At 45.7% G+C, this 27,621-nt stretch overlaps 1 protein-coding gene across 1 annotated transcript in view; it reads right to left on the bottom strand.

Moving 5' to 3' along the window:
• IL15RA (interleukin 15 receptor subunit alpha) overlaps nucleotides 1–19,577 on the bottom strand; it is a 35,835-nt gene extending 16,258 nt beyond the window's left edge. The window contains exons 1-2 of the mRNA XM_068987539.1: nucleotides 19,488–19,577; nucleotides 19,153–19,336 (exon numbers count right to left, since the gene is read on the bottom strand). Coding sequence (XP_068843640.1) covers nucleotides 19,153–19,336; nucleotides 19,488–19,577 — 274 coding nt within the window. The remainder of the gene's footprint in view (nucleotides 1–19,152; nucleotides 19,337–19,487) is intronic.
• Between the last annotated feature and the right edge of the window lie 8,044 nt (nucleotides 19,578–27,621).

A 27,621-nucleotide genomic window follows, 5' to 3' on the forward strand; every position in this document is an offset into this window, starting at 1 on the left:
ACAAGGCAGCTGGCCTCATCTTCATATTTTAAATAGTTTATGTATTTATTTCTTTGGCTGTGCCGGGTCTTAGTTGTGATATTCAGGATCTTTAGTTGTGGCATGTGAGATCTTTAGCTGCAGTATATGGGATCTAGTTCCCCCACCAGGGATGGAGCGCAGGGCCCCCACATTGGGAATGTGGAGTCTTAACCGCTGGACCACCAGGGAGTCCCCATCAGCATCTTTATAAATGCATATTTGATGACTTCACTCTCTCCTGGTTGCCCACTGCCGTCTTTCCTGAGTTTAATGTCACTTTCTTAGGAAAGCCCTCCCTCACCCCTACAGTCACCCGAGTCCCAGAGTTCTGTGCCCTTTTCCTCTACTGTGGGTTCCATCCACAGCTGGATTTAAGACACAGAGCCTTGAGGAAGGCTCTGCTGGCCCCGTCTGCCTCTCCAGCTACTCTTGCCTCTGGCCACACTGGCCTTTGGCCCATCACCACCCCCTATGCCTTCACCATGCCCCCCTGCCTCCCCCCATCCCACCCTTCCTAGCTTAGTTCAATGCCACTTCCTCAGGAAAGCCCTCCCTCACAAGGGTCCTCAGACCCAGCCAGGTTACCACCTTTCCTCCAAAGCAGCCTCCTTTAAGACTGAGTCCCATCCAAAGCCAGGAAGAGTCTATTGCAGCTAAAGTTTCAAAGCAAGATTTTCCTGTAGCCACTTGAAACAACTGTATGACTTCTTAACGCTCTTTCCCCTATCAATTCAGTTCATTATTAGGTTTTTTTGTGCATGGAAGAGATGGGAGAACTAGTTTCTGAGGGCAAGCCTCACATTAAGTGGGGCAACTGAGGCAGCTGAGAGTGGGCTGTGCTGGAGAGAAGGTCCCACGGAGGGAAAATCCTCAATAGCATTTGCCATCATCCTGAAGGCCCCCTTCTCAGTTACTGAAGGGTGTGTCTGTGCCAAGTGGCTCTTTGGTTGGGTGCCTGGATGCCCACAGCTGCCTGGGAGCTGACTTCCGGGTTCCAGGTTGGGAAATGAGTAAGTCTCTGCTGAGCAGCTGGAGCATCATGAGGGTTAGGACTCTGGCAGCAGAAGTGAGTGAAGTAATCTTTCTGCCAGGGAGGGACTCTGAGGGGAAGACTGAATGTAGCGCCAGTTGGATTCACAGACTGGAGGAGGAAGGCACCCTAACTGCCCCTGTGCCGGGGGTCCAAACTAGGGCCCAAGGGCCAAATCCAGCCTGCCATCTACTTTTGCCAATAAAGTTTTATTGGCACACAGCCTTGCTCATTTGTTTATGAAGATAGATGCATTCACTCTGCAACAGCTGGACTGAATTTTTACAACAGAGATCTAAATTATTTACTTCCTGGCCCCTTTCAGGAAAAGCCTGCCCCAGGCTGTGTAGCCTTGAAACAAACCACTGCCCTTGTTACTAAGACCAGCTGAATGAGTCAGCACAGAACTCTAGTGCATTTCTTGGAGTAGCTGAGGTTGACAAAAGTGATACTGCCCCACATAAAAAGAAAAACTGCCCCACATGGCAAAACTCAATGTGAGTCAGAAGACAAATGACCAGACTGAAAAACAACTGCATTTTCTATCATGTAGTGTTAACTTCTCTCATGTCAAGAGCTCCTGAAAGTCAATCAAAAGCCTGCCGATCCCAAGGGAAAATAGGAAAAGAGTATAAACTGGAACTTGGCAGAAAGGAAATACACATGCTCTTAAATATGTTTTAAAAATACTCAACCTCAGTCATAATGAAGGAAATGTAAAATAAAACTACCTAAGGCAGCGCTTTCAGCTCCCAAGTTGGAATAGAGCCAAAAGTTGGTTACTACACGGTTACTTGCATGTCGCTCATACAGCCCCAAGTGAGACATACTTGCAATCTAAATACCCATGCATTTTGACCCTGCAATTCTGCTCCCAGGGCTATATTTTACAGCTATATCTGCATTCCTGTGAAACGTTACAACACGTATACATATACCCTTGAACTCAGCAGTTCCACCTCTAGGATTTGCCTTACTGGTGTATTTATGAAGTGAGTGTGTACAACGTTATCCATTAAAATAGCCAGTAAATTACCCTGTATGTCGTCAGTAGGAGAATAAATAAATCACAACAGAGATTATAGCACCACTGTACCATGAAGTCCTACCCAACTCTTTACAATAGAGATTAAGAAAAAAAAAAAAAGAAAAAGTTACTTATGCACTGAAGTGGAGAGATTTCCAGGATAATCTGTTAGGTTTGGAAGAAAAAGGACAGAGCGCTGTGTATTACACAATACTCTCAGTGAGAAATGAAGCAATACATATATCCAGTTTTTTGTTTATACATAAAATCTCCAAAAGTATACACAAGAAACTATTCACACTGGAGGTGAGGCAGCTGAGGGATAAGACTGCTGCCTTTTCATGCTTCCTGAATTTTTAATGGTGCAAATGCTTTTGAAATATTTTGTAATGCTGTTTCTTCTGCTGATGTGTACACAGGTGTTTTGTTTTGTTTTTCCATGATATATGCTGGGGTAACAATCAAATAGCTAGCAACCAGACAGTGGCCTGATTCAGTCAGCAAACAATCAAAATAGCTGCTGGCATTAACCAGGACCCGGTGGGGTGACCACTGGCCACAGATCAAAAGCCACACCAATGATGAGAACCGGCAGAATATCAGTCATGTATATATACTATATACTGTTTTAAATATATGAATACTTCATAATAAAAAAGTGGGGGATGGGATTTAAAAATACCCCACCACAGGAAGTCAGAAATCACAGGACAAAGGGGAACTGAACCACGCAGAGCGTGTTCATTGCTTTTACTGTAACACCATGCCGCCTCTGCGTGGAGCCCTAGCTTTCTGCTTTCCTGCCTGACCCTCTGCCCAGGGCTTGCCCATCTTCTCCTCCAGAAAGTGCCCTCTGGGTTTCCATACTCCCCAGCTGCTAACCCAGGTGCAGATGTCAGAGAATCACTGCCAGAATCAGTGGGACACGCACTAACCTCTCAGGATCACCACCTCCTGAACCCCTTCTGCCACATCCTGGCTAGGAGGGCCTCTTCAGACCTCAGATCAGAGGGAGCCAGCTCCGCATTCAGAGTGTGGTTGCAACAGTTACTGCCAAGTGCTCAGCAGTCTGCAGACAGGCCAGCCACCACTGGGTCAGCTGTTAGACCCTCCCCTCCCGCTTCAGGGTGTATTGCCGAGGTGTCAGCATCCTCATACCTGAACACACCCGAGCACACCTGAGTCCAGTGGGTCAGTCACTCCAGGCTTTACTTTGGTCTTCCCAGTCTCAGAAGGGAAAATAGATTGTTTGATTTTCAGTCTTAATCCAACCCTGACTCTTCTTTTAAAACCCCATTGACATCTAATATTAGGTTTTTTAAATATTTATTTACTTATTTAGGGTGCACTGGGTCTCAGTTGCCACATATAGCATCTAGTTCCCCAATCAAGGAGCATGAAGCCTTAGCCACTGGACCACAAGAGAGATCCCTAATATTACATTTTTAAAACTATCATATCCAGCTTGCTGCCCTTTATCACTCCATCCTGATGCTGACAATGCTCTCTTCACTTACAGTGATTCTATAGTGGACACAGCATTTTCATTCCCTTTTCAATGAGATCCTAAGATAATCATTATTTTAATGTACCAGTTTTCTAAAAAAGAAATCTTTTCCCCTATTAACTTGTGTGAACAGAGATCACGGGAGAAGCGATCTGGCTGTTTGGGTGTACTCCCTTCCTCCTCCACGCTCTCCATCTGATGTCTGGGTTGCATCTTGCTCACCTGAATCCCTTCCCAAACATTCTTATTTGTCTTGTAGTCCTCAAGTTCAGCTTCATCCACGGATTCCAATTTCGAATCATGCTTTGAATCTATTGATCTTTCCTTGGTCCCCCCCCCCTTTTTTTTTTTTTTGTCTTCACTGTTTTCTATGTTGTCTTCAGATTTGAGATGGTGTGTCAGCAAACTGTCCTACGTCTTCTAAATCTGGAAATCCTTTCCTCCATTTAGGGCAATGGATTTCAACTTTGAGTGTTGGTGGCATTCTGAAGTAAAACATTTGCCCTGTCACTCGAGGGGATTTGAAAGGTTGAGGCCATGGCAACTATCACGAGAAGAGCCACGAGAATCACTGCCACAGTGGAAGGTCACCACGCGAGTGTGTCATTCTGCAGAGCTGCCTGCTATGTGGGTGCGACAGTTTATTGCATGCATAAGTACCTAAGTTTACGGCATATGTAATAATTCTAAGTTTTGGGCAGGCTTCAGTAAATAGGCAGTCTTCTCCACGGTGGCCTGACTTCACCTTAGATGCATAGTTCACCTGTGACACGATAAAGATGTGTGTGAGCGCCCTGGCAGGACGGAAGGAGCGCTCCTGTTCCTGTGCACTTGGGAGACGGCTGCCCTTGCCGCTCCCGCTGTCACTCATCTGCAGCCCCCACGGGCGGCCGAGCAGCTCCTCCAGCCCTGTGACCCTTTGCTGCCTTTGGGTCAGGTGTGTCCAGCTCCAGGATGAGGAGTCTCAGAGGGAAGATGAAGGACCCATATGGGTTCCAGCTCTGCCTCTTGGCTCCCAGGGGGCTCTTGCTTCCCCCTGGTTTACATCCATCTTCCCACCAGACCATGACCTGGAGGCTCCGGCTTCAGATGCAGAAAGGACAGCTCACCTAGACAGTAACTGGCTCCCACAGCAGCACAAGGTGGTTCTGCTCCTCCTAGACCCTTAGGACCACAGTCCTGACCGATCCAGTCTCAGAGTATCTCCCACAGTTGGTTACTAGTTACAACGGGGAAAATGGTAACTACCTTGAAGAAAGCTGACAGCTACCACCTGAACCACGTGATCAGACATAACATCACAGGGACTTCCCCCTGCTGGTCTAGTGGCTATGACACTATCCCCAGTGCAGGGGGCCTAGGTTCGATCCCTGGTCAGGTAACTACATCCTACATGCTGCAACTAAGACTTGGTGTGGTCAAATAAATAAATTAAATATTAAATAAAAAGAAGTAATATCACCAACATGGGGATATACAGCTGTCATATGCCTCCTGATCTGATTCACTGCCAAGGACACAGGATCACATCTGTGGTCTCCCTCCCCCAAATCCATAACCTGAATCTAACCATGAGGAAACATACAGAATGTTCCAAACTGAAAAAGGCTAAAGAGATACAATAACTAAATGTTACACGTGGTCCTAGATTAGATCCAGAATTAGGAAGAAGACAGCTAAAAGGACATTAATGAGACAACTGACGATATTTGAAAAAATGGACCCTGTATTAGATAATATTATGCTGAGATTAAATGTCCTACTTTTGATAGTCATACTGTGATCTGGTAAGAGTGTTGTGTTTTAGGAAGGTATGTAATAAAATGTGTTCCTAGGAAATATACATTGAAATACTTAGGCATAAATATTTCAAGCATAATGTGGCAAACAGTTTAGATGCTTCAGAAGAAGATATACATGTAATATAAATATGCAAATGTACATATATTTAGAGAGAGGGGGAAACAGTAAATAAAATAGTGGTCCAGTGGTCAGGAATCTGCTTTGGAGTGCAGGGGACACGGGTTTGATCCCTGGTTGGGGACTAAGATCCCACATGCGGCAGAGCATCTAAGTCCATGTGCCACAACTAGAGAGTCTGTGCGCCGCAGTCTCGCGTGACGCAGCCAAGACCCGACAAAGCACATACGTAAATCTGAAAAAAATAAAATGGGGCAAAATGTAAACAGTTGGCAAAGATGGGTAAAAGGTATTCAGATGGCCTTTATACTGTCTTTACAACTTCCTGGTGAGTTTGAGGTTGTATCGGAATAAACAAAAGTAAAAAATAAGTAAGCATCCAAATAAACACTAGCTGAGTGGTACCTGGGGCCCTTTCCTTGTGATTTCCTCTTGAAGGAAACTCTAGGAGCCCTCTACAGCTCAGACCACGATTACACTTTGGTCAGGAAAATCTTTGGTTAGTTCCCTCACTGTGATGTTCATGGTGCTGACTGCCCCTCATTACCTCTCTTCACACCTTTTAGAGTTTCTTCCTCATTTCCCGGGGGCCGGTAGTGGTGCTTCCACTCTTTCTACACTTGGTCGCCTTTCTTTCTTTCTTTTTTTTTTTTTAATGTTTATTTCACTGCTGTGGGTCTTTTTAAAATTTTGCTTATGCTATTTCTTTATTTTTGGCTGTGCTGGGTCTTTGTTGCTGCGCGGGCTCTTCTCTAGTCGTGGTGATCGGGGGCTACTCTAGGTGCGGTGCTGGCGGCCTCTCTTGCCGCTGTAAAGTGCGAGAGCTGCAATAGTTGCAGCTCCAGAGCACAAGCTCAACAGTTGTGGCGCACAGGCTCAGTTGCCCTGCAGCACACGGGATCTTCCCGGATCAGGGGTCGAAAGCAAGCCTCTGGCACCGGCAGGCAGACTCTTTGCCCCTGAGCCACCAGGGAAGCCCTGCTCTGGGCCTTAGCTGCAGCATGTGGGATCTCTTAGTTGCAGCTCGCAGGCTGCAGCCAAGAGTTCTACATTGTCCCTGATGGGAGTGAGTGTTCGTCTCCATCAGGGCCACGCTGGAGGCCTTGCTCTGCCTCGTCAGCTCTGCTCTTTACTGCCTTTACCTTCCTCTTCTACCCTCCTTGTCAGCGCTTCTCAGATGTACACCAGAACCTTCTGGAGGGCCTGTGACAACACAGGGTACTGCGCCCTCCTCTTGGAACTCCTGAGTCAGCAGGTCCCGGGCAGGAGCCAAGCATCTCACTTCCTAACCCCCACCCTAACAAGCTCCAGGTGATGGCGATGCTGCTGGCCCAGGGACCATGCCTCCTGCTATTTACAGGTGCAGAAGAGCCTCGGCACCACGGCAAGTTACTTTTCAGCATGAAAACTGCTTGCTCTTAGTTTTTCAGGTCATGGTCTTGGTTCCATCAGTGAGGATGTCTTTTATGGTTCTTCCTGGTGTGCTCTTCTGAATTTATAATATTTTTTCATTGACTCTAATTCTCCCCCACCTCCGGCTCAAAAATGTTCTGTGGGTGTGTGTGTGTCTAGCTTGACAGTACCACACCACAAAATCGTAAATTAAATCTCAGATTTTTGCTACCAAAATCCTAAATCTGTACCTGTGGGGCTTTGCTATACGTGAACAGAGCTGGGGAAGTATTTAGAAGTAGACGGGTAGGTTGAGTGGAGAGGAATGATCATAAAACTCAACCCTGGAAGCATTTGACCATGACCAGCATGGACAGTCTCATAAAAACACTAGACTCTGTTCTATGATAAAGTGCTCCTTCCTTCTGTGGGAGCCTGAGTGGACCTTGGACCTTTGGACCTCTAGGGTGCATTACTGATGGCTGGACGGTCTCTCCAGTCACAGAGGAGTTAACCCCAGAGAAAACAGCAGATGGGAGAGGGCTCGGCAAAGACGGGATTTAGTTGGCAAGAGTGTATTTAGCTGGTTTCCTTCCTTACGCCAAGTCTGGTCTCTGGAGCTGACACCATCGTTGTCTTGGCCTTGGGAGAGGCTGTAATGTCAGAGTCGAGTGCTGAGCCTCTCTGCCAGAGGTTGTTCTGAAACCTTAGAAAGGAGGAGACTCAGAACTCCCGCCTCACCCCTAAACACCAAGCACACAGTGATTCTCAGGACCAGTCCATTTCCTCAGAATTGCAAAGGCAACGTGCTCAAAGCTGTACCTGTCTTTTTGTGACCAGCTTATTTCACTTAAAGCGCTTCCCTGGTGGCTCAGATGGTAAAGAATCTGCCTACAGTGCAGGAGACCCGGGTTTGATCCCTAGGTGGGGAAGATCCCTTGGAGGAGGGCATGGCAACCCACTCCAGTATTCTTGCCTGGAGAATTCCATGGACAAAGGAGGCTGGTGGGCTGCAGTCCATGGTGTTACAAAGACTGAGTGACTAACATACTATTTCATTTAGCATAATCAATATTGTAGCATATTTCAAACCTCCCTCCTTTTTAAGGCTAAATATTGCACTGTATGGATAGACCACAGTTTGACTGTCATTCATCTGCTGATGGACACTTGTGTTGCTTCCACAATTTACTTGCTGTGAGTAATGCTGCTATGATCATAGGTGCACAAATATCTCTTTAAGACCCTACTTTCTTATCTTTGTTCCTCTGTATATAATGTATCTTTATTCTTTGGATCATGATTTTCTCTCCCTCCTTATTTTTCAGCAGTCTGAATATGATGTGTCTGGCATGAGATTATTTCAAGGGAGTGGCATTTTTCCTGCTTGGTGTTCTCTCAGCTTCCTGCATCTGTAATTGAATATCTTTTATAAATTTGGAGAAATTCTCAACTAGCATCTCTTCAAATATTTCTTCTGCTCCATTCTCTTTCGTTTCTGGAGCTCTGATTCCACATATACTAAACCACTTCCTACTGTACCGCAGCTCTTGGATATTCTGTTCTGTGTCTCTGTTTTCCCTCTCATGCTTGCTCGTTGTCCTGCCGTTAGAGTAATTTGTACTGACCTATCTTCAAGTTTACTGATTCTTCTCTTGGCTGGGTCAAGTGCTCTGATAAGCTTGTCAAAGGCTTGCTTCATCTCTATTGTTTTTAAAATTTTTCTAACATTACCATTTGAGACTTTCTCACGACTTCCATTTCTCAGCTGAAATCTCCCCTTTACTCATGAATGCTGTCTATCTTTTTCACCTGAGCCTTTAACATGCTAATGATATTGAGCTGGCAAAAGGCTCCTTTGGTTTTTTCCGTAAGATGGCTCTCATAGATCTTAGTTGTCTTTGACTTCATTGGAAACAATTTCGTTAGATTGTATTGCGACAACTATCATATCAGCATACATTTTTAAAAGCTTATCAAAATTGGTGAATTTGTATGTAGCCATTTTAAATATTGAAGACGGAAGAAAAAAGCAACATTTTTGGCATATTGCACATTATTATTTCAGGAAAGGGAAAAAACTGCAATGCAGAAAAATATCTGTGCCGTGTATGGAGACCATGCTGTGACTAATTGAACACGTCAAAGGTGGTTTGCAAAGTTTCATGCTGGAGATTTCTCACCGGATGACACTCCATGGTTGAGTAGACCAGTTGAAGTTGATAGTAGTCAAATTGAGACATTAATTGAGAATAATCAATAAACTGTTATATCATGCAGGCGACTGCCGACATACTCAAAGCATCCAAACCAAGGGCTGAAGATCCTGTGCACCAGGTTGCTTATATTCATCGCTTTGATGTTTGGGTTCCACAAAGTTAAGCTAAAAAAAAAAAACAAACCAAAAACCTTCTTGACTGTATTTCTACATGCGACTCTCCACTTAAATGTAATATCTTCCATTTTTAAAACAAATTGTGACAGGTGATGAAAAGCGGACACTGTACAATAATGCAGAATGGAAAAGACAGTGGGGCCAGGTGAAGTGAACCACCAACAACCATACCAAAGGCCGATCTTCATCCAAAGAAGGTGATGTTGTGTATATGGTGGGATTGGAAGGGAGTCCTCTATTATGAACTCCTTCTGGAAAACCAAACGATTAATTCCAACAAATACTGCTCCCAATTAGACCAACTGAAAGCAGCACTCAACGAAAAAGCGTCCAGAAATAGTCAACAGAAAATGCATATACGTCAGCATAACGCAAGATCGCGTGTTTCTTTGATACCCAGGCAAAAACTCTTGCAGTTTGACTGGAAAGTTCTGATTCATCTGCCATATACACCAGACACTGCACCTTTAGATGTCCATTTATTTCAGTCTTTACAAATTAATGGAAAACTTTCAATTCCCTGGAAGACTGTATAAGGCACTTGGAACAGTTGTTTGCTCAAAAAGATACAACGTTTTGGGAAGATGGAATAATGAAGTTGCCTGAAAAAAATGGCAGAAGGTAGTGGAACAAAACAGTGAATACATTGTTGAATAAAGTTCTTGGTAAAAAAGAAAAGAAAAGAAAAGAAAGTTCTTGGTGCAAATAAAAAATGTCTTTTATTTTTACTTAAAAAACTGAAGGAACTTTTTGGCCAACCCAACAGTTCCTTTAACTTCCAGTCTGATAGTTTCAATTTCTGGGTCATCGGTGAGTTTTGTTTATTGCTTTTGATCCCTGGGTCGGAAAGATCCCCTCGAGGAGGAAATGGCAACCCACTCCAGTACCCTTGCCTGGAAAATCCCATGGACAGAGGAACCTGGTAGGCTACAGTCCATGAGGTCCCAAAGAGTTGGACACGACTGAGCAACTCTGCTTTCACTTCATAGTGGGACTTTTCTGTTGTTGCGACACACAGATATACAGTATGTTGAGATATATTTTTTGTATGTCCCAATTTTTGATTGAATTATTAACCATATTTGTAGAACGGAGATAAACAGTATTTATACTTCAAACTGTGAACACTTCTAATGCTAAACTGATGATGTGGGGAAGGTTGAGTCAGTCAAATCAGTTGTTGAATTGGATTTAGATTTTGTTGTTGCTGTGGTTACCTTCAGACTAGCACTGGCTTCAAATTCCCCCAGTTTTCTTTTTTTTAAGCGGGGGGTGGGGATGGGGCAGGGCGGGGGCCGTGCTGGTCTTCGCTGCAGTGAGCAGGGTCTCCTCTCTAGGTGCTGTGTGCGGGCTTCTCACTGCAGTGGCGTCTCTCGCTGCAGAGCATGGCTCCAGGCACACACAGGTTTCAGCAGTTGCTGCTCCCAGGCTCGAGGGCACAGGCTCAGTAGTCGCGGCACACACATTTATTTGCTCTGCGGCATGTCGGATGTTCCTGCGCAGGGATCGAACCTGTGTCCTCTGCATAGACAGATGAAGTCTTTACCACTGTGCCACCAGAAAAGCCCTCTTTTAGTCTTTTCTTGTGCTTAGGGTGAATTTGAGTGAACTCTGGGAGATAACGGAGGGCAGAGGATCCTAGCGTGCTGCAATCCATGGGGCTGCAGACACCGCGTAGTGACTCAGCAACAAGTGCTTCGAGTGGGGGCTGGAGTGGTGGGGCGTTTTTCTCAGTGTTCCTGCTCCACCCTCATCTTGAGTCCTTTTCTGTTTATCTAAACCGCAGGGGTTATCTCTCCACACTCCTGCCCACCCCGCCCTGGGCAGTTGCTGGCTGCGCTTGTGACTTGGCGTTTGCTTGCCTGGATGGGATGGGGTCAGGGGAAGCTGCCTCTTGTCCTGGTCCAGCCTCAGTCTTAGGCAGGCCCGCTGTGCCTCGCGCCCAGGCTTGCAGCTTTCAGTCGTCTTGCCTTTTCCTTTCGTGGCAGCCAACCGCTCCCTCGTTATCTTGAACAGGGTTTGTACATGTAAAAGCTCCCCGCCCCCCGCCCCCCCCCACCCCCCAGCAACAGCAGTAGTGGGCCTCCAGTGGTGTTGGTATAGGATCTGTACGCAGGACCGAGTATCCGTGGGGTTATTTAGGGACTTGACATTCTGCTCCATTGATATATTTGTCTATTCGTTCATCTAAGACATCCAATACCTTGCTGTCTTGACTATCGTAGCTTTATTGTTGAAGTCAGGTAGTGTAAATCCTCTGACTTTGTTAATCATTTTCAAAGTTGACTTTGGTCCTTTCCTGGGTTATCGAATCAGTATATCAATTTCTAACTGGAAAAAAAAAAAAGCCTGCTGAAAGTTTGATTGGAATTGCGTTAAATTTATAGATCAAGTTGGTGAAGAACTGACATCTTAATAGTACTGAATCTTCTCAATACCCATAAACACAGTCTTTCTTGATTTAGTTAAGTCGTCAGTAATTTATCTCCGAAGTGTTTTCTAGTTTTCAGTGTATTGATTTTGTACATCTTTTGTCAATGTATCCCTACGTACTTCATATTTTTACAACACAAATGACATTATGTTTATTTCAGTTTTTAATGGTTGCTAGTATTTTGTATATTGATGTTTGTAAATTGATTGCATACTCTGCAACTTTGCTCTCATTCCATTAGCATTTTTGTAGATTCCATGGGATTTTCTATGCAGGTGGTTCCATAGAAATTTCATGATTCCATTTCATTTACTGTGTTGTCTTGCTAAATGTAACGCTTTGTTGTATTATTGCAATGTTTGCTTTCAGATCTGTAGTATATGTCTTTACCTCATCACAGCTCACCCACAGGTGAAATCATACTGCTTCACATGTGTAGTATAAGAACCTTGAACAATATACTTTCATTTCTTTCCATCCAGCCTTTTGCTATTCTGTCAAATGTTTTGCTTCTCCTTATAAACACCACAATACATTATTATTATTTTTACTTTAAACAGCTGATTACATATTTTATTGGCTATGGATTTTAATAGATGTTTTCTATATATTATTATCATTTCTGGGTGTTTTGTTTCCAGCAGAATTTTTCAGAATGTCTACTCCATCATTTTACTGAAAAAGGAAGTCTACTTTCCACTGTGAACAGTGTGTGTGTGTGCGTGCATGCTTAGCCTCTCAGTTGTGTCAAACGCTTTGTAACCCCATGGACTGTAGCCCGCCAGGCTCCTGTGTCCATGGGATTTCCCAGGCAAGAATACTGGTTGCCATTCCCATCTCCAGGGGATCTTCCCAACCCAGGGATCGAAACTGTGTCTCCCACATTGCAGGCAGATTCTTTACCACTGAGCCACCTGTGCAGCCAATCAACCACATATAGGTCAGTAACTCACTTTACAAAGCTAGACTCTCACAAGTGTAATGGAGGTAACACATTTGATTGTGTCAATAATCTTCATCTCAGAGGCCTTAGTCACACCTTTTGAAACTTCAATTATAATTTCTCTTCTCATAACACTGTTCTCTAGATAGTCAGGGAAGCAAATCTCACCTTGTTTACAACACTGTAAGCTCCTGAATACAGTTCTCCGGTACTCTTATTACAGGAGCTAACCCCAGTATGTGATGGGTGTTTTCTGAAGTTAGTTTTTAGCTTATGAATCTATAGAATGGAATGGATGAAGTAATGGAAATGGGAGAGGATGTAAGATGCTTGGATTTTCAAAACTCTTAAGTAGGCAGAAAATATACATAACAAGTCCTAACGATTGTTTAAATGAAGTCACCAAAATATTTGTGTAGGGCCACACCTCTTTCTACTTCCCAGAACCTGTGAATCAGACTTTTTTCTATCATGAGTAAGTAACCCTGGCCTACTCTCGAATCCAGAGTTCAACAGTAGCAGGCTCCTCCCCTTCTGTAAGAAAAGTCAGAATCCGTTTCAGTATTTTCTGCCTCTTATTCTGCTGTTGAAACACCAATAGCACGCTGACTGTGGTGGGATACCAAGACGTACAGGATACGATCTCTGCCCTCGTGCTCGCTGTGACACTGATGTAGCCAGTGCATAGAAGCCTCTCTGTGTCTTCAATAATCCATTTTCCCTCCTTATTCTGGCTGACGCACCAGCCAAGCCAGCACACATTTCCCTCTTGGCACTCGGTGTAAGTACCCACTACACCCAGGTCATGCCTTTAACTCGTCAGCTCTCTTCTCTCTCAGGCTCGTTAACTGAGCCTCCCAGTCTACCTTTTGCGTGGTAGGTAGACTCATCATCATTCAACGGCTTAAATTATGACTTCTGAAAGCTTGGGAGACTTGAGTGGCTGTAGGCTGAAGGATGAACAAAAGTGAAAGAATGAAATACATTCTATACTCGAAGGACTCAGGAGGAAATCTGCCCCCCCCCCGCCTTACCAACACCGCCTTGGTTCAGGGTTTCATCATCACTTACTGGAACTATTGCAAAAGTCTCCAGCTTAGCTTCCTGCCTCCAGAATCTCTTGCCTACAGTTTATTCTCCACATTATTGACAACAGTAACCCTTACACCACGTGCATGCATGCTAAGTCGCTTTAGTTATGCCCAACTCTTTGTGACCCTGTGGACTTGTAGCCCGCCAGGCTCCTCTCTCCATGGGATTTCCCAGGCAAGAATGCTGGATTGGGTTGCTATATTCTCTTCCAGGGGATCTTCCTGACCCAAGGGTTAAACCTGGGTCTCCCACATTGCAGGCGGATTCTTTACCATCTGAGCCACTAGAGAAGTCCAACTCTTCCACCATACAGCTCCAGTAATATCCCCCTGGACCCAGCCCTTAATTACCTTCCCACTATGCAGGAGAAAATCATCCTTCCAAGTAGCAACATTCAAATAACATCAATCATGTTTAATAAGTAACATGGATATGACTCCAAGAGTATGTACCAGGGGACTTTATACATGTATTTACTTAGTTATGTGCTATTGGGTAAAATCAGTTTGGTAGAAGTGATCTAGCCCAATACAAGTTAGCTGGAGTGATGATTTTATTGAAAAAGAATATCCTCAAGTGTTTCTGCCATTTAAAAAAGACTTTGAGGGCTTTCCCCTGGCCTTATTTGTTCTATATAGCTAATTTTCATCCAACTTATTTTACTCTATGCTGTTTAGAATATCAGAGATTTTGAAACAACCTGAATATCCATCCTTTGGCAGGTAACAGAAGCCTACCAACAACTCTAACAATAAGGAATTATTTAAAGAAGTCATAAAGGATTATAAAATATACATATATAGTGCAGTTATATGCAGTGACTTTATAGAGCCCGATTTTGAGCAATCTGCAAAATGTATAAAGCCACAAAAAACATTGCGAAACAAGATTGGTTATAATTAATTAAAGATGAACTAGAAAAAAACTCCAAAATTCTAGCTCTTTTTTGAGTTACTTCTTGTGTAGTTTTATTTTTTCCTTTCATTACAAAAGCAATGCAAATTACATCAGAAAGACAAGAAAAGGCAGACAACTACACAGACACAGACGCATACACACACAACCTATCGTCTCTCGACACTAGATCTTTAGTAAAGGCTGAATCATACAATGCATACTGTTTGAAAGCAACCCTATTATATTTATGCAGTCCTCCACTGCTGGGCATTCAGGTTGATTTCAACAAATCCATATTTTGTACATTTAAGTTTGTATCACTTTTTTTGCCATCAGTAGCAGCACAAAGCAAAAATGAGATAAAAATGGTTTGATAAAAGTTTTAGCAAAACTCCCCAGATGTCTGAAAAATGGCTTATTAATTTAAAAAATGTTTAAAGACATAAGTTGTACAACCACCCTTAGGCACACCAGCACCCTGCATAACAAAAGCCAAGCTGGTGAGCAGGGATATTCACCTTCAAACAAATCATCGTCATCTCCAGCTGCTTTGGGCAAATCACCTGAAGCCTCACAGGTTACGAGGGTCTTTAAAAAGCTGCCTGGCCAAGATGATGCGTTCCCCTCCAGATCAGGCCTCCTGAATCAGAACAGATGACAGCAACTCGCTTTGTCTATTAGCACTGAAAACTAGCGGGAACAGATCTGAAGCTATCATTTACCCAGCTAGTTGTAAGGAAGGAGCTGCTCTGTACCCGACCAGGATCACACTGCCAAGTAGCAAATCTAATCATATGTGTCCACTTCCCTTCTCTGTTCACTTAAAAACATCAGGTACCCTTTGTTCTCTCAGCTATTCATCCATTTCTACACCAGTAGAACACGTCCTGGCGGCTACCCAGGTGGCATTAGTGGTAAAGAGCCCGCCTGCCAATTCAGACCTGGGTTCGATCCCTGGAGGAGGGCATGGCTGTCCACTCCAGTATTCTTGCCTGGAAAATCCCACGGACAGAGCAGCCTGGCATGCTTCATTCCAAGGAGTCGCAAAGAGTCGAACACAACTGAAGCTCTTAGCATGCACACTGTCCTGATTACTGCAACTTTATAAGTCTTAAACTCAGAAGTGCTGATCCTCCAGCTGAGTTGTCTTTCAAAGCTGTTTGATTGTACTAGGTCTTTTCCCATCTCGATTTTGCGATCAGCCTATCATTTTGTGTAAGAAAGCCTGCTGGAAGCTTTATCTGGGGAGAACTGATACCTTAGCAGTACTGACTTGTCCAGTCCATGAACATGACGCACCTCCATTTGTTTAGATCTTCTTTAACTTCTCTCAGCTTTGTGGGGTTTAGTGTACAGTCTTTCTCATTTTTTTTTTTTGGTCAGAGTTATCCCTAACTTTCTGATGCTATTGCAAATGATATTGTTATTTAAAAAATTCAGTTTCCAATTACTCATTGCTAATGTATAGAAATATAATTGATTTTCATGTAGTGATGTTTTGTCTACAGCAACCAATATATACAAACAGCTGATGCTGAATACAGGTGTAAGAGCAATTCAGCAGAGATCATCTTCTCAACAAATGGTGCTGGAAAAAGTGGATAGGCACATTTGCTTGGAAGACCAAACAAATACAAAATTTTCAACCCATATTTCACATTATATGAAAAATTATTCAAAATGAATCACAGACATCAATAAAACCTAAACTATAAAACTTCTAGAAGTAAACATTGAAGAAAACCTTTGTAACCTTGACTTAAGCAAATATTTCTTAGATATGGCACTAAAAGCACAATACAAAAGAACAAATTAATAAGCTGAACTTCATCAAAATTAAAAATGTCTTCTCTTCATCAAACACTGTTATGAAAATGAAGAGAGACATCACAGACTCTGAAAATTTTTTTTTGCAAATCATATATCCAATAAAGGACTTATACCCAGAAAATATAAAAAACTCTCAAAACTCAATAATAATTCAATAACTCAGTTTTTTAAAGGGCAGAATGTTTAACTAGACACTTTACCAAAAGAAGACAGATTGATGGCAAAGAAGCACAAGAAGGGATGCTCAATCTCATTAATTATTAGGAAAATGCAAATTAAAACTATGAAAGACAACTACACACCTACTAGAATGGGAATGATTAAAGAGAAAGACTGATCACACACACACAATTGTTTTCTTCTGGTAACTATGTGAGCTGATGATGAATGTGTTAATCATTTCACAATATATACACATATCAAATCATCACTTTGTACACCTTGTGTGTGTGGTCAGTTGCTCAGTTGTTCCGATTCTGCGACCTCATGCCCTGTAGCCCACCAGGCTCCTCTCTGTCCATGGGATTCTCCAGGCAAGAATTCTGGAGTGGGTAGCCATGTCCTCCTCCAGGGGATCTTTCTGACCCAGGGATCAAACCTGTGTCTCTGGCATCGGCAGGTGGGTTGTTTATCACTGTGCCATCTGGGAAGCCCTTTGTACAGCTTAAACTTGCACAACATTATTTATCAATTACATATACCTCAATAAAACTGGAAAAAAATTAAAAGTTAACAAAAAAGACTGGCCATACCAAGTGCCAACAAGGATGGAGAGGAAGTGGAACTCTTGCCCACTGCTGACGGGAATGTAAATGAGTACAATTACTTTAGAAAACAGACTGGCTGTTACTTTAAACAGTAAGCATACACATGTCACGTTATCCAGCCATTTACTCCCAGCCATTTTCTCTACCCAAGTGAAGTGAAAACCTCTGTCCACACAAAAACCTATATGGAAATGTTCATAATAGTTTTATATCTAATAGTCAAAACCAGAAACAACCCCCAAAACGTCCAGCAACGAAACGGATGGATAAAAAACTACAACATCCATGCATTACAACAGTTCTCAGTAATAAAGAAGAATGGATTGCTTGATATAAGTTACAAGCTGGAGAATTCTCAGGATAATTATTATAAGTGAAAGGAACACAGGACATGAGGAAGCTTCTGAGAGTGATGATTATATTTACTCTCGTGATGGTGGTGATGGTTTCCTGACTTTACGTTTACCTCTAAACTTATCAAATTGTGCAGTTTATATGTGCACTGTGTATTATCTGTCAACTGCCCCCCAAGAGAGCTGTTTAGGAAAAACTAAGAACCATCAGGAGCTAAGAGATGGAAGCCGTGCCTCTGTGAGGTCAAAGAGCTGCTGGAGCTGAAGAGCTTCAGGGAGCTTGCCTGCAGCCTGATCTGCCCTGGGAGGTACACCGCTCTGGGTTTTCCTGGGTTCTGACTAAGGCTGCATTTCACTTTCACATCGTCCAGTAGACTTGCCCCCATTGTTCTCCCCTGGGTCATGCGGGACACTGGCTAGGCAGGTGGGAGGAACTGATATCATCCACATAACTCGGATTCTCAGATATGGGGGAAAATCCAAACATAGTCTCAAGAAAAGAAAACCTCAGGGAAGCCAGAAGAGCCAGGGGATTCTCAGCAGGCTAGCCGGCCGCCACTGCGGATGGGTCCTCCAGCGGAGGACGGGCCGACTGACCCGGCTGGATGTAAGTTACGAGGAGTGTTGCCTTAGACACACACATGCGCACAGACAGGTCGCGGGATGACTCTCCTCCGGAGAGTCCATGCATGGCCTTTGGGAGCCCCTTAACCCCAAAACTGTACGCAGGTTTTGTTAAGTTTGTGCGTTCGTGTGTTTTTCAGAGGAGAGGGTTTGTAGCTTTCATCAGACCCTCGCAGCTCCGTGACTGCAAAATGATTAAGGCGCGCCAACGCGGATAAACGCGGACACATCCCTGCTTTCTCCTCCCTCTTGTCCAGCTCCTGGGACGAAAACCCACCACCAGCAGGACACTCATTTGAGTCTGCCCAGTGAGTTGACAGCTGCGTGTCTAAAATTCCTCCTGAACACACACACACACCCAGCCATCCTTCCACTTCATTTTTCCCGGTTGGTCTGGGAGCGCGCCTTCCGGACTGCGGCCCGCACCCCCGCGCGCCCTCAGGGTTTCCTAACGCTGAGACTTCCCAGCTGTTGCCGGGCCCCCCAGGTGTGCAACCTGCCTGCCGTTTTCTCTCCTCTGGGACGCACGCGGTCCGCACCCCGTCGTACCGCCCGCCCACCCGTATAAGCTGCTTTGGTCGAGGGGAGGGACCCCCCGCGAGGACTGCCGGCTGTTGAACGCTCTCCCTGCTTTCCTCGCCCGGCTCACGCATTTCTCGAAATCGCGGTAAAGCTCCCAAGTGGAGCTCGTGCGGCACACCCTGGCTTCTTCCCTTTGCCTCGGAAATTGGGGAAAACGTAGAATGAAAAGCCCGGCGACTCGCTGCCTGCCTTGAGTGGCCAGGCGAGCGGGGCCCGCAGCCCGTGGTCCCCGCGTCCCTCCACGTGTCCCCGGCGCGCGGGGCGCACCCTCGTGCTGGGGGCCACCCCGCGCCCGGCCGCCCGCCTCCCTGTCCGCCCGCTAGCCGCGAGCGCCCTACCCGGCGTGGCCGGCGATCCGAGCAGCAGTAGCAGCAGCAGCAGCCCCAGCGCGGGGAGGGCTCCGGCCCCGCGGCCCCTGAGCGGCCCGGACATGGCCGGACTTCGGCCGCGCCCCCGCCGGCCGCCTCCTGGGCTCGCCCGGGCCGGGACGCCCCGCCGCCGGCGCGCGCAGATGCCCACGACCTGGGGGAGGCGGCGGGCTGCAGCTCCGGACCGGCCGCCCCGCGAGCCGCATTCGCTTTCGCTTTTGCTTTAGCCCCCGAGGGCTGCAGAGAGGTGAGAAGCGGTGACAGTTCCGTGACTCAGCATCCCCGCCCCCTCCCCTGGAAAAAACCCCGGCGGCGCCGTGACCCCCGCGCCGCCGCCGGGTTCCCGCAGCGCCGCCGGCCGCGCCCTCCAGCCCCTGCTGTCCCCAGCGGTTCATTTCGTCGCGTGTCCCCGCTTAGAGGGAGTGGGAGAAACCGACTCGTTCCGGTAAACACTGCCGGTGGGCGTCACACCTGGCTTCGCCTCCACTCGGTCACGTCCCCTGGCTTGTGTGCGTCTGTCGCTCTGACTTAGACGGCCTGGACTTTGGGCTGCCGGCGAACGAGTGGCCCCACGCCCTGCCGGTCCGGGCCTGTGACGCTGGGTGACAACTGGTCTGTCGCCCGGCGCGGCTGGCTTGGTCACCTGCCCTGTGCGTCCAGGCCCAGACCTGGCGCGCAGCCCCAGCCGCCTGACCCAGCGTTCCCGACTCCTGGCACTGGCGCCTTCTTAGTCTTGCTGCATCTTTCTTCCCCAAGAACATTTCAGCTATGTAAAGGGGGCTCGTCGGGAGAGAAGACCGACCGTGGTTCCCCTCTGTGCCTTATTCCTGCGCTAGAGGAATTCGCCTGCTGCTGGGCAGGCAGTTTGCTTTCTTGGGATCTCCAGTTAAGCTGGACAGTACTGAGAAGCCCTGCGCTATGAGAAATCTCCCGATGCGCAATCGAAAACCCCCAGTTTGGGAAGTGAAATGAGGCCGACGCGGCGTCTCTGGCCTGGGCCTCCCTCCATTCTCCCAGAGCTAACATCCTGAGTAACTCACTCGGCAGCCCTGACTCAGGTTTGGTCCGTTTTCCATGACTCAGGGTAGGGTGTGTACTCAGTTCTAGGCAGTCTTGTCATGTGTGAAGATGTCTGTGTCCCCCACTGTCAAGACGGAGAGCGCTCGTCACCAGCACCCTGTCATGGAGCCCTGGCCATCGCCGAGTTTCTCTCCATCTCTGTGACCTTGTCATTTGAAGGATGGTATATAAGTGGAATCATACAGTTTGTAACCACTAGAGGTCCACTCTTTTCCCCTGAGATCCATTCAGGTTGCTGTGTGTCAGTACTTTGTCACTTTTAGTGAGCAATAGATGGTTTCTTTTTTAAAAGGTGTGAGACTCCACCATCCACACCCAGATAACCCTGTGCTTTTGGGTCTGTGTTAGTTTGCTAGGGCTGCCTTAACAAAGTTTCAAGAACTAGGTGCTTGATTACAGCAGAAAGTGACTCTCTGCTGTTCTGGAGGCCAGGAGTCCCAGATCCGGGTGTCCCCGGGGGCCCAGCTCTCTGGGAAGACGCTGGGGGACCATCCTACCCACCTCTTCTAGCTTCTGGAGTTCCTGGGTTTGTCAGTGCTCTGCTGCAGTTACTTCCAGTTACTAACTTGCCTTCCCTCTGTGCCTGTCTCTGTCCAAATTTCTCCCTCTTCTATAGACACCAGTTGTAATGGATTAGGAAGCACCTTAATCGTTAACGACCTCGTTTTCTCTTGATGACCTCTTAGAGATCCTGTTTCCAAAGTGGTGACATGCTGAGTCACTGGGAGTTAGGACTTAAGCATATGTTTCTAAGATGACACATTTCCACCTAAACAAGAGGGTGTTTGTTTTCTTTTTTAATTTGTTTTCATTATTTATTCAATTTTTGGCTGCACCAAGTCTTCATTGCTCAATGGGCTTTCTTTAGGGGTGGCGAGCGGGGGCGTCTCTTTAGTTCCAGTGTGCAGGCTTCTCATTGTGGGGGCTTCATATTTTCTGCCCCCCAGGCTCCAGATCAAGGGCTCAGTAGTTGTGGTTCCCATGTGGCTCACATGGGACGTGTGATTGAACCTGTGTCCCCTGCGTTGGCAGGTGGATTCTTACCCACTGAATCAGCATGGAAGCCCCTATGGTATCCTTACTTCTGAGAACAAAGTCCAAGACCTGTTTTTCAGGCCAAAGGGAGTGAGCAGCTGGGTCCCTGAGGTATCCACACCTCGAGGGTGACTCATGCAGGAGTTTGTCCCAGGGCCTTCAAATCAGAGGCCCTTACAGGGCTGGGGAACTCGGTCATCAGCTGCCACTCAGAGTGCAGCTAGGGTTGAGGACACGGCTGTGGGAACAGGAAAGGTGATTCCTGGTTGCAGGGTCTTCAGCCATAGCCCTTCCTCTGGAGGAATAGACAGTGGGCCCTCAGGACAGAAGGGTAATGGGTCACATTGGGTCACCCAGAAGAGGAGGCCGTAGATCAAGGCTAATGGATTATTCCCCACCCTCCTTCTCCTCCTCTGCCTCCTTCTTGCTTTAGAATCTTAACGTTTAAAAATTATTTATTTGGCTGCACCAGGTCTTAGTTGCAGTATGCAGGATCTGCGACCTTTATTGTGACATGTGGGATCTATTAATAGTTCCCTGACCAGGGACTAAACCTGGGTCCCCTGCATTGGGAGCTCAGAGTTTTAGCCACTGGACCACCAGGAAAGTCCCAAGAATGTTAAACTTTTAAAGTAAACTGTAATTCATATAACAGTAAATTCACCACTTTATTGTGTATAATTCACTTGTTTTTATTCAAGACATTGTATGCGTGTGTGCTAAGACATTCCAGGTGTGTCTGACTCTGTGTGACCCTGTGGACTGTAGCCCGCCAGGCTCCTCTATCTATGGGATTCTCCAGGCAAGAATACTGGAGTGGCTTGCCATGCCTTTCTCCAGGGGATCTTCCAGACCCAGGGATCGAACCTGCATCTCTGACATCTCCTGCACTGGCAGGCATGTTCTTCAACCACTAGCGCCACCTGGGAAGCTCATGACATTGTATGCTGCTGCTACTGCTGCTAAGTCACATCAGTCGTGTCCGACTCTGTGCGACCCCATAGATGGTGGCCCACCAGGCTCCCCTGTCCCTGGGATTCTTCAGGCAAGAACACTGGAGTGGGTTGCCATATCCTTCTCCAATGCATGAAAGTGAAAAGTGAAAGTGAAGTCGCTCAGTTGTGTCCAACTCCTAGCGACCCCCTGGACTGCAGCCTACCAGGCTCCTCCATCCAGGGGATTTTCCAGGGAAGAGTACTGGAGTGGGCTGCCATTGCCTTCTCCATGACATTGTATCACCATCACCAATAGTGAATTCCAGAACACTCCATCATCCCAGGAAGAAACCCAGTGCCTGTCGGAGTTACTCCCAGTTCCCCCCCTCTCCTTAGTCCCTGCTAACCTCACATCTTTCTTTTCCTATGGATATGCCTGTTCTGAATCTTTCACATAAATGGAATCATAAGGTATGTCCTTCTGCGTCTGGTATCTTTCACTCAGCATAACTTTTTCAAGGTTCATCCGTGTTGTAGGGTGTATCAGTACTTTATTCGTTTTTTTGGCTACATAATATTCCATTAACTAGATATTCCACATTTTGTTTATTCATAAGCCAGTACATGGATATTTGAGCTGTTTCTACCTTCTGGCTGTTAGGAACAGTGCTGCTGCGAATATTCATGTACAAGCCTTTGGGTGAATCTGTGTCTTCAGTCCCCTTGGGTGTGTGCCTAGGAGCAGAATTGTTGGGTCGCATGGACACACTCAGATTCTTGAAGGACAGCACCAGGCTGTCCTTCCTACCAGATGTGGGAGCCATTTAAAGACCAGGCACAACTGGTCCCCAGACTGGGGGTGGTTATTCCACTGTTCACCAAGGGATAGCATCCCTGACTTTGGGAGATGCTGACTTAGGAGCTAAGGCGAGGGAAATCTGTAGGGATCAGTGTACAGGCATGTAGCAGTAGACAGCCCAGGGAAACTAAGGCAGCAAACTGCGATACAGGGACCGAGAGCAAACAAGTCCACGCACTGGGGAGCCTTGCTGAAGAGCAGAAAGACGAATCCTGGCTGTAAGAGGAAGGAATTGCTTCTCAATCTTCAGAATATAAAAAATACCACATTTTCTATTTTTGTAAGTCTTCATATCTGGCCCCAAGCTTCCATTTGCCAAGATCAACAAAAATCCGATACGACTCCCCCCTCCTCCACCCCTGCACCCCTCCGAAAGCAATGGCTCTCTTTCCTTCCCATGGGTTTTTTCAGGAAAACTAGAGGGGAGGCCTGCCATCTCTGACTTCTTGGTTATTTCTGAATAGTTGTTGTCCAGACCCAGGCTCCAGCCTCCGGTTTCAGCAGGCCTCTCTGACCCCTTCTGGGGATTCCACCTCCGTTCCCCTCAATACACCATTTTGCGCAGCCTCACGGGCAGTCTCAGCAGATGCTCTCAATTAGCTGAGGTCCTCATCCAGAAGAGTCCTATGTGGGTCCACCTCCCTGGTACCTAGCTATTAATCAGACAAGTTAACATCAAAACAGATGTTAACACTGTATAAACTGCATCCCTGGGAGAGCCCAGATTCTGGAACACAAAAGCCTTTTCACCCTCAGGGAAAATCACCCCTTAATTTCTTCCCTGTGATGAGTCTTCAGTAGCAGAAATCTCCGAGCGGCCAATCCATCCCTTTTATTTGCTTGTTTCATTTTCGTTTTGGCTGCATCAGGCCGCTGCACAATCCTCGTTGCGGCCCACAGGCTCCTCTCTAGCGACGATGCTCAGGCTTAGTTGCCCCTGGAGTGTGGGATTTTAGTTCCTTGACCAGGGATCGAACCTAGGCCTCCTGCATTGGAGGTCAGATTCTTAACCGCTGGACTGCTAGGGAAGTCCCCTAGTCCATTTCTTGATATCACAATTATATTCATTTGTAGTCTCATAGCCATACTCGAATCACTTTTGTAGTTGAAAAATGGAGTGATGGACTTTGAATTTTAAAGATTTAAACATGTCAGAGGAGCGTGTGTTTAACAACTCTTTGCAGTTTCTTTCTTTTTTTTTTTTGACTCAACATTGTTTTGGATCTTTTTATTGAGGTGACAAGACTTATACCAAGTTTCACTTGTAAAATGTTTTGTTTTTACTTCTGTCTACCCTGCAGAGTGCTCGTCACCAAAAATTTACTTTCCTTCCATCACCATACAGCTGATCCCCTTTATCCGTTTTACCCTCCACTACCCCTTCCCCTCTGGTAACCCCTGTTCTGTTCTCTGTATCTGCGTGTTCATTTTCGTTTGATTTGTCTTGGAACTTTTGCTTTTTAACTGACTTTGAACCACATTCTCTCCAGTTGTGCACACGTGGTAATAATAAGATCCACACCATAGGGTGGCCGTGAAAATCAGATGAATTAATAAAACCATTTTGTGTGCCCCACATATAACACTCGATAAGTGTTACATATGGGACATATAATGTGTAATATGTAATGCATTGTCCTTTATAAACTGCCCTAGATGATTGTAAAGAAATGTTAAGTACAAGTTAGGGGCCGGAAAGGGGTTGGGAGAAATATTACCTATGACACTAAGTCGAGCCATCTGCCGAGGTGGGGGCCAGACAGCCGGAGGAGCCCAGCGGGTGTAACAGAAGGAGAGCACGCAGGCAGTGGTCTGCTGAAGGAGGGTTGGCGAGGAGCCTTCTCAGCATCCCAGCTCCAGCTTTGGGGAAGTAAAATCCACGGGGGCCTCTTGATTGAAGGCAAAGTCTCAGTGCATCCACACAAAGGAGGCAAGGACTTATCATCACTTACAGATCCCAAAAGTGAGGAGGGCGCACAGCTGACTCCAGCTGACTCCAGGAAAGACAGTTCCCCATCCCAGGCCGCAGTGAGCAGGAGGTAGAGAGGAGGGGACCAAGCGTCTATTACTCATGAAGTCCTTGGGCGGAGGTCACTAATTTTTCACAGGCTTCCCTGTAAGCGGTAACTTTAAAATGCACCCCGAGAATACTGAAGTGGGAACTTGGAGTGATATCCTCCATTTGAGTCTTTATCCGGATGTCCAGACTCTGGGTGTGAGAAGGATTATCACAGCATACAATGTCTCAGCAGCAACTCAGAAAGACAAAGTTGTTTTTCTCAAAAGTCTTTTTTTTTTTTTTTCCCGCTCATCACACCAAAGTCCCAAGAAGATGGACAGCGAGGCCCCATGAACAGATGGTGAGAATAGAAACCCCACCCTGGGTAACGTCCCAACAGCTGGGACCAATCTTCCCACTTCTACCATTACCTCCTACAGCAAGATTACAGCCAACTAAGATGCCGAACTCATGAAGCAAATCACCCCGAGCTGAACTGCCTTTGTGTTTCATTTTCAGTTACACCATGAGAATCCCCTCCTGTCCCTCATCCACCCAAGGGCCCAACGTGGCCAGTTGCCCTGAGGCTTCTTCCTTAATCTTCAGAAATACACCTGCCCCTCCTCTCTGCCCCTCATCCTGTCCCTTCTTCCCTTGTCTCATCTCCCATTGAGGAAGCTTGAAGACGAGGACCAGCTTCGTGAGCCTCCTGCTCTCTCCATTGTTTTTTGGTTCATTCCTGAATAACTCAGGATAAAACCAAGGAAGAAAGTGACAGAACCTTAGGGTTTTAAAAATGCAAATTCATGACTTAGCCCAGAATCTCAAACCCAAATAAATGCCCACAATGGTCAGACAGCAGGGCATGAGAGGAAGTGAGCTGAAAGCTCTTGCAGGCTTTGTAAGCTGTGTGTGTCCAACATATAGGTCCTTGTGTGATAACTCCTGGTTTACAAACAGTGATTATTGTTTTAGAAAAAACTCAAGACAACCATGCAAGCCCAAGAAAACCCATTTATAGGCTTTGCAACATCTAATATATAGTAATCTTTTTATTCAACCACTCAGCTTCCTCCACCATGCTAAAAATCAGAAATATTACTTTATTGAAATGAGTTCAGTTCACACATTTTAAAATCTTATGTCTATGACCAATCACAGATTGCAGGGTAGCCACAAACCTTCAATTTGTGAAAGAAGGTGCATTATCTGAAAAACACAATAAAAATGAAGTGCAATGACTCAGTAAATTTACTAAAGTCATTTAATTGTAATTTAAAATTGAGTGGATATTTTGGTATGTAAATTATACCTCAATAAAATTATTTAAAGAGGTACAGAAAAGTGCAATACATTGTGGGCTGCTGTAATTGCCTGATAGAAGAACATGCATGCCCATTGATGGGTGTAAATACTCTTTGCTTCAGTCTCTACTATTCTTGTACACAGAAAATTTAACATTCAATCCAAATAACAAGCTATCCCCCACCCAAAAAACAAGATGACATGAGGTAAAACAGTCAACAGAGCCAGACACAGAGGTGGTGCAGATGTGGAAACTATCAAAAACTTTAAAAAGAACTGTGACTAATGTATTAAAAGGGCATAGTGGGGAAAGTGAACACTAGAAAACGGTTAAATCAAAATTCTGGAAATGAACATCATTTTTACGGGCTAAATTCCCCCCTGATTCATCTGTTGTAGCCCTAACCCCCCAAGGTGACTGCATTTGGAGATAAGGCCTGCCCTAGCAGACTAATGAAACCACGATATGAGATATGAGAATTCCTCAACAGGCTTATTAGCAGAGGAAAGAACCAACGAGCTTGAGGAAAGGTCAATAGAAATGATCTACACTGAAACATAGGGTGTGAAAAGGGAGAACAAGAAAGAACAGCATCCCGGGGCCACAGGATAGTACAAGATGGTCTTACATGCGTGTTACTGAGCCCTTGAAGGATGAAAGAGAGGAAGATGGAAGAAGAGATAAGAGCTGACATTTTCCAAGGTGCATGAAAAACAACCAACTCCAGATATAGGAAGCTGAAAGCACCCCGATCAAGATAAATACCAATAAAAACAAATAGCATGTCATTGTCAAACTGCTGAAAATCAGTGATATAGGGAAAACCTTAAAGTCGTCCAGAATGAAATAATGAAATGATCCATAAGGAAGATACTGCATTCTGAAGACTTCACATAGGGTGCTATGCAAACCAGAAGAGAATGGAGGGACATGGTTAAAAAGCAGAAAGAAAGGACTTAGCTCGTGGTCCAGTGGTTAGAACGCCACGCTTCCATTGGAGGGGGCACAGGTTCAATCCCTGGTTGGGGAACTAAGGTCCTACAAGACATTCAGTGTGGCAGGAAAAAAAAGAAAAAAAATGTACTTGCAGTTTATTTATTCTCCAATATCCTTGTCTCTAAGGATCCCAGAGTTGGACTGTGAAGAAGGCTGAGTGCTGAAGAATTGATGCTTTTGAACTGTGGTGTTGGAAAAGACTCTTGAGAGTCCCTTGGACTGCAAGGAG

Source organism: Capricornis sumatraensis, chromosome 15, assembly GCF_032405125.1.
Source record: "Capricornis sumatraensis isolate serow.1 chromosome 15, serow.2, whole genome shotgun sequence".
Classification (NCBI taxonomy): domain Eukaryota; kingdom Metazoa; phylum Chordata; class Mammalia; order Artiodactyla; family Bovidae; genus Capricornis; species Capricornis sumatraensis.